The sequence below is a fragment of the Rhamphochromis sp. 'chilingali' genome (assembly GCF_963969265.1).
Source record: "Rhamphochromis sp. 'chilingali' genome assembly, chromosome: 11".
Classification (NCBI taxonomy): domain Eukaryota; kingdom Metazoa; phylum Chordata; class Actinopteri; order Cichliformes; family Cichlidae; genus Rhamphochromis; species Rhamphochromis sp. 'chilingali'.
Window position 1 is genome coordinate 662,221 of NC_137938.1, and position 6,480 is coordinate 668,700.

General features: G+C 47.5%; 1 protein-coding gene across 8 annotated transcripts in view; it reads right to left on the reverse strand.

Annotated features, from left to right (window-relative positions):
- Positions 1 to 6,480, reverse strand: part of ascc3 (activating signal cointegrator 1 complex subunit 3) — a 153,694-nt gene that overhangs the window by 2,198 nt on the left and 145,016 nt on the right. For all 8 annotated transcript variants that reach the window (XM_080895959.1, XM_080895962.1, XM_080895958.1 and 5 more), the window contains 3 exons: positions 1,733 to 1,884; positions 1,090 to 1,231; positions 4 to 210 (listed from right to left, as the gene is read on the reverse strand). In XM_080895959.1, coding sequence (XP_080752085.1) covers positions 4 to 210; positions 1,090 to 1,231; positions 1,733 to 1,884 — 501 coding nt within the window. The remainder of the gene's footprint in view (positions 1 to 3; positions 211 to 1,089; positions 1,232 to 1,732; positions 1,885 to 6,480) is intronic.

The following is a 6,480-nucleotide window of genomic DNA, read 5'->3' on the forward strand; positions in this document are numbered from 1 at the left end:
GACCCTCTGCTGTCCCAGATTGAGGCGTCTCAGTGACACCTGCAGAACATACTCCTGGTCAGCGTGGACGTCCAGCCAGCTGCTCTCCTTCCTGAGGTTAGCTCCTGCTGCAGGGATGGGACGCTCCGTCTGCTCCTGGCTCTCCTCCCACCAGCCCTTCATGCTCATCTCAACTTCCAGCACTGGGAGATGGCTCAGGAACGACCACGCCTGAGGAACGTTGGATTTACCATGAACACAAGCTGTTTGTGTAACACACAGGGCATCCTGAATCTGCAGCACTTTATCAGAGCTAACGGACACACGATCACACACACTCATTGTGACACAGCTGTGTTCGAACCTCATTGGAAGAGCTGGTGAGAAGCTTGACAGGCTGTACAGTGGAGTCACATGTTAGCCAGCAGTGGAAATGATTGGATGTTATCTACACTGATATATGTTTTAGCGGACAGGAAATCACCTGTTGTTTGCAGCATGAGTCCAGTCAAAGCTGCAGACGTGTGAAAGCGAAGCTTAGAAATAAAATGGCGAGTTGTGACGCCGAGGCTGCGGCGGGCCTCGTTAGCTGCTTGCAGGACAGCTGCTTCAACCCAAAGAAGCTGCCAGGAGGGAGGCAGAGGACAAACGCAGACAGAGGGATGAAAACAAAGCAGAGCTAGGAGGCTGTGCGGCCGTCTGACTGGGGGGGCACGGAGGGGAAAAGCTATTTATGTGAGGATTACTCTTCCTGAGACAGTCAGACAGGAACGCTGCTGCACATCTAATTATTTAATTAGAGAGGCCGCCACACTGCAGGCCGGCGGGGAGCTGGGGGTAAACGTGGCGAGGGTGGGGGCAGCAGAGACGGCGATTGGGTGAAGCTGCAGGGCCTGCTGCCGTGCCCGGACACTCTCATTACTGCTGCAATTAGCACTTAAACTGGAGCTGTGATCGGGGATCCTGGCGTATCGCTGTGACACTGCTGTGTGTGATCTGCATGGACCACGCGGGGCACAGCCATGCTTAGATTGTTCCATCATCTCTGCAGCAAATCCAGACTGGCTGCTTCCATTTGCACATTTAGACGAATCATTTCTGCAGCCTTACCTGAGCAGTGTGACTCGGATGAAGCTGTCGGGCCACCATAGCAGAGAAGACGCTTTCATTTCCATTACAGGCAGCGATCAGCTCAGGAAGTCCTTCGATCGGCTCGTTCAAACCTCCCTGCCCCTTCCTGTTTCCCCTGTTCCTAAAACAGGAGGCATCAGAGACAAGGTTGGCTCTTACCATTAAAAGGACACAAGTGTCCAAATGCAGGCTTCGTGTTTGTACCTGAGTGACTGCACAGTGTTACTGAGACTTACACCTGAAGGTGGGAACAGCTTCAGGCTACAGGTACATCACCCCCTCCGCCTCGCCCTGTCCCCAGCATCCTCCTTCACCCCGTCCACGGAGCTTCTCTGTGCTCTTCCTCTTTCCCTCCTGCCTGCAAGCTCCACCTTCAACATCCTTTGTCCAATATGTCCACTACCCCGTCCCTGCACAGGCCCAAGCCTGGCCTCTCTGACTCTGTCCCTAAACTCGACCTAATCTTCACTCTCAGCTTCTAACTGTGAAACAACACTGAATCCTTAACTATACTCACAGTCACACATTAGGATGATTAAAGGCTTTTTTACTTGAGATGAAGGATTCGTTCCCAAAATACCGAAGCAGGACACGCTGCACAGCGAGCAGAACGACGATTTACCTGAACAGGCCGAGGTGTTGCTGTTCTACGTGTGGGAGCGTCAGTAAGGAGGAGTCGTGCAGCCAGCGGCCCTGGACGATCATTTGCACAAGATTGCAGATGCTGATGGCTGTGACGAGCCAGCCTTCATTGGCAGCTACATCCAGCATTGCCTGAAGCAAACACAGAAGACAGTTCCTGGCACATAAACACTAGGGGTGCAACGATATTTGTATCGATATTGAACCGTTCGATACAGTGCTTTCGGTTCGGTACGCATATGTATCGAACAATACAACATTTGTAATTTATTTTATCAACTTTCCTTCTGACGATGCTGTCTGTGTTGAGCGCTCAGTGAATCTGCGTTCGACTACTCCGCCTAGGCTGCACTGTCGAGCGCAGATCCACTGAGCGCTCAACACAGACAGCATAGTCAGAAGGAAGAGCGCAGGGCAAGCTAGCGAGACAGAAGTTAAGCTCTCCTTGCAACATGGACCTCCCCCACCCTCATTCAGATCTGGTGTTTGGAATTATTTTGGTTTTCATGTGACGTATGACCCTGAAGGTAAGCGAGTCATGGACTAAAGTAAAACAGTATGTTGGATGTGCCATGCAATGCTCAATTACATTGGTGTGAACTAGTGTGTTAGCGCAGTTAGCTCGTTAACGTGTTGGCCGTCTAGCCCCATGCACGGAGCGATCGGCGGTAGCTCGTTAACGGAGATTTGCCGTGTTGTGGCGTTAAGGTCATTTCAACGAGATTAACCTGAAAGCACTAGTGGGAACACAACGAATATGACTGCACATTTACGCCGACATCATCCTAGTGCAAAGACAAAAACAACAAGCATGCTACTAACTTTAGCCGAGTCATTTAGACAGCTGTTAGCACATGATTCTCCTTATGCTGCTGAGAATATAGCCCAGAAGAAGCGGATAGTATAGCTTTTATTTTGGAAAGAGACATTTCTCTGTAATAAACTCTCTTTTCCAAAGATGAGTGATTCCTCAATCAGATACAGGGCTCGCAATATCGCTAGCCCGACGTCCCGGAGCTAGTGATTTTTTCAGTCGGGCTACCAAAATCTATCTCTGCCCTGCCCGTCGGGCTATTGTAGGAAGGAAAAATATATGTCAATGCTTTTGCATTCTTTCAGAAATGTAGCTGGGTAATTATGTCATTGGCATCGGTGAGCCACTGTCAATATGTGACATATTGAAATCGCGTTTGAATTTGCGCTTGTTTTTTTGCTTTCACTTTGCAATCGCGCGAACTGTGTATAGAGAGCGACAGCACTGATCTGTGAGTGATGATAATTTGTGCACCAATTCCTCTGACATCGTCTTATTAATCGTTAGCTTACTATGCAAACATGACAAGTGAAATCTCCCGCAGCTTAAACATGTGAGAGGTTGATCGAGCAGAGAATCGCTGAGCTTATGTGAGTGAGTGTGTAAAAGCAGCAGGAGAAGTTATGACAAATCAGACTATAAGGCAAGAAGAAAGTGCAGCTTTATGGTTTCATGGACAAAAGAATTTCTGTGGCTGCAATATGACGAGCTAAATAACCAGGGCTGCACATAAGTGGTCCGCAGGTGCGCATTCGCTGTCAAAATAAAAAACACGCACAAGGGTTAGGGTTAAATTTAAAAACTGTACTTTTGAGTTAAAATATATATTTATAATTTTAATAAATGACAAATTAAAAAGGCATGAACATTTTTTTTGTATCGAAAAAATATCGAACCGTGACACCAAAGTATCGAACCGAACCGTGAATTTTGTGTATCGTTGCACCCCTAATAAACACAGTCGTGAAGCCGTCAGCCAGCAGAGCTATGTGACACAACAAATGACTACAGGACATGTTTGAAATGTTTCAATGGTTTTAATCTCTCGGCTTGCAGCTGGTGTGACAGTAGAACAGAATCTAAACACACTCAGCCGCGTCTCCTGACGTCTTCGGCAGCTCCCTTCACTCTGTGGTTGGCTTTAAGGTGGCTGAACACAAACGTTATTAATCTTCATTTGCAAAGTCACACTTTGAGTACAAAGTCCAGAGAGTGGGCTTCACAGAGGGGATTCAAATGATTGATCGAGCACATTAATAGCAGACTGTGGCCAAAGTCCTAGCAGGGCTTCACCCAACATCACCAGCTGATCAGAGGCCCTGTGAGCACTCGGTTAGAGGAGCCTGATCAGAGTCCACGTGGAGCCTGGGTCCAGGTCTGGCTTCACTGAGGAGACCAGCGAGGTACTCGGGTGCTGCTAACAGCACGTGTCCGCTTCAGTGTATCAGCTTGTAATGAGGTTACATGCACTGCATTAATGGACGGTGTTAGCCATGGCAGCCCACAGACCCACCTCCACCCAACTCTGTTGTCCTAACATAACGCAGACGCTTCAGCTCACAGGACTCTGTGTCACACTCAGAGTGGATCACTGTGGGAAGCGTCCACTCAACTGAGGGTGGATCATTCAGACTCACAAATAAATATCCAAGTCTGTCTTTCCATTCGACATATTCACGTTATGTGTCAATAAGCATCAATAAAAATATACATTCACACAATAAAAAGCCTCATAAAGGAGCTGGAGATGAGAAGAATGTCAGGACAGCAAAGCAGTGAGCACATCCACGAGCTGCACTAACACACCGTGGAAAATCACAAGCACATGCACACAAACATCCAGCGGAGCTGTGGACAATGGCTTCCAGCCGCCACTTCACTCCAAACAGACGCACTGAGGAGCTCAATGAACACCACTGGCTTCATTGTTGTCAGCGTTACCGACTCTATTAGGTTTCTAATGTTAAAGACTGTCAGCTGATCTCTGCAGACGCCACACAGCGAGGGTCCAGCCGCACAGCTAACGTCTGACAGTGTTGGGGAGTAACGGAGTACATGCACCGCCGTTACGCATTTAAAATACAAAATATGAGTAACTGTATTCTGTTACAGTTACCGTTTAAAAAGGTGGTATTCAGAATACAGTTACTTTGTTGAAATAAATGGATTACACGGCGGTACTTTCCTGTTTCGTTTTGTCGCGGGTCAGGACTGTTTGGGTTTTGTTTGATAGGTACAGTGGGGCAAAAAAGTATTTAGTCAGCCACCGATTGTGCAAGTTCCCCCACCTAAAATGATGACAGAGGTCAGTAATTTGCACCAGAGGTACACTTCAACTGTGAGAGACAGAATGTGAAAAAAAAATCCATGAATCCACATGGTAGGATTTGTAAAGAATTTATTCGTAAATTAGGGTGGAAAATAAGTATTTGGTCAGCTCAAACATGGAAAATCTCTGGCTCTCACAGACCTGTAACGTCTTCTGTAAGAAGCTTTTCTGTCCCCCACTCGTTACCTGTATGAATGGCACCTGTTTGAACTCATCATCTGTATAAAGACACCTGTCCACAGCCTCAAACAGTCAGACTCCAAACTCCGCCATGGCCAAGACCAAAGAGCTTTCGAAGGACACCAGGAAAAGTATTGTAGACCTGCACCAGACTGGGAAGAGTGAATCTACAATAGGCAAGCAGCTTGGTGTGAAAAAATCAACTGTGGGAGCAATCACCAGAAAATGGAAGACATACAAGACCACTGATAATCTCCCTCGATCTGGGGCTCCACGCAAGATCTCATCCCGTGGGGTCAAAATGATCATGAGAACGGTGAGCAAAGATCCCAGAACCCCACGGGGGGACCTGGTGAATGACCTGCAGAGAGCTGGGACCAAAGTAACAAAGGTCACCATCAGTAACACACTACAACGGCAGGGAATCAAATCCCGCAGTGCCAGACGTGTTCCGCTGCTGAAGCCAGTGCATGTCCAGGCCCGTCTGAAGTTTGCCAGAGAGCACATGGATGATACAGCAGAGGATTGGGAGAATGTCATGTGGTCAGATGAAACCAAAGTAGAACTTTTTGGTATAAACTCAACTCGTCGTGTTTGGAGGAAGAAGAATACTGAGTTGCATCCCAAGAACACCATACCTACTGTGAAGCATGGGGGTGGAAACATCATGCTATGGGGCTGTTTTTCTGCCAAGGGGACAGGACGACTGATCCGTGTTAAGGACAGAATGAATGGGGCCATGTATCGTGAGATTTTGAGCCAAAACCTCCTTCCATCAGTGAGAACTTTGAAGATGAAACGAGGCTGGGTCTTCCAACATGACAATGATCCAAAACACACCGCCCGGGCAACAAAGGAGTGGCTCCGTAAGAAGCATTTGAAAGTCCTGGAGTGGCCTAGCCAGTCTCCAGACCTCAACCCCATAGAAAATCTGTGGCGGGAGTTGAAAGTCCGTGTTGCTCGGCGACAGCCCCAAAACATCACTGCTCTCGAGAAGATCTGCATGGAGGAATGGGCCAAAATACCAGCTACTGTGTGTGCAAACCTGGTAAAGACCTATAGTAAACGTTTGACCTCTGTTATTGCCAACAAAGGTTATGTTACAAAGTATTGAGTTGTATTTTTGTTATTGACCAAATACTTATTTTCCACCCTGATTTACCAATAAATTCTTTACAAATCCTACCATGTGGATTCATGGATTTTTTTTTCACATTCTGTCTCTCACAGTTGAAGTGTACCTCTGGTGCAAATTACTGACCTCTGTCATCATGTTAGGTGGGGGAACTTGCACAATCGGTGGCTGACTAAATACTTTTTTGCCCCACTGTATGTTCTGTTGTTCCAGGCGGCAGCGTTACGGTTGCCATGGTTACAGGGTGACGCTCTCTCTCTCTCTCTCTGT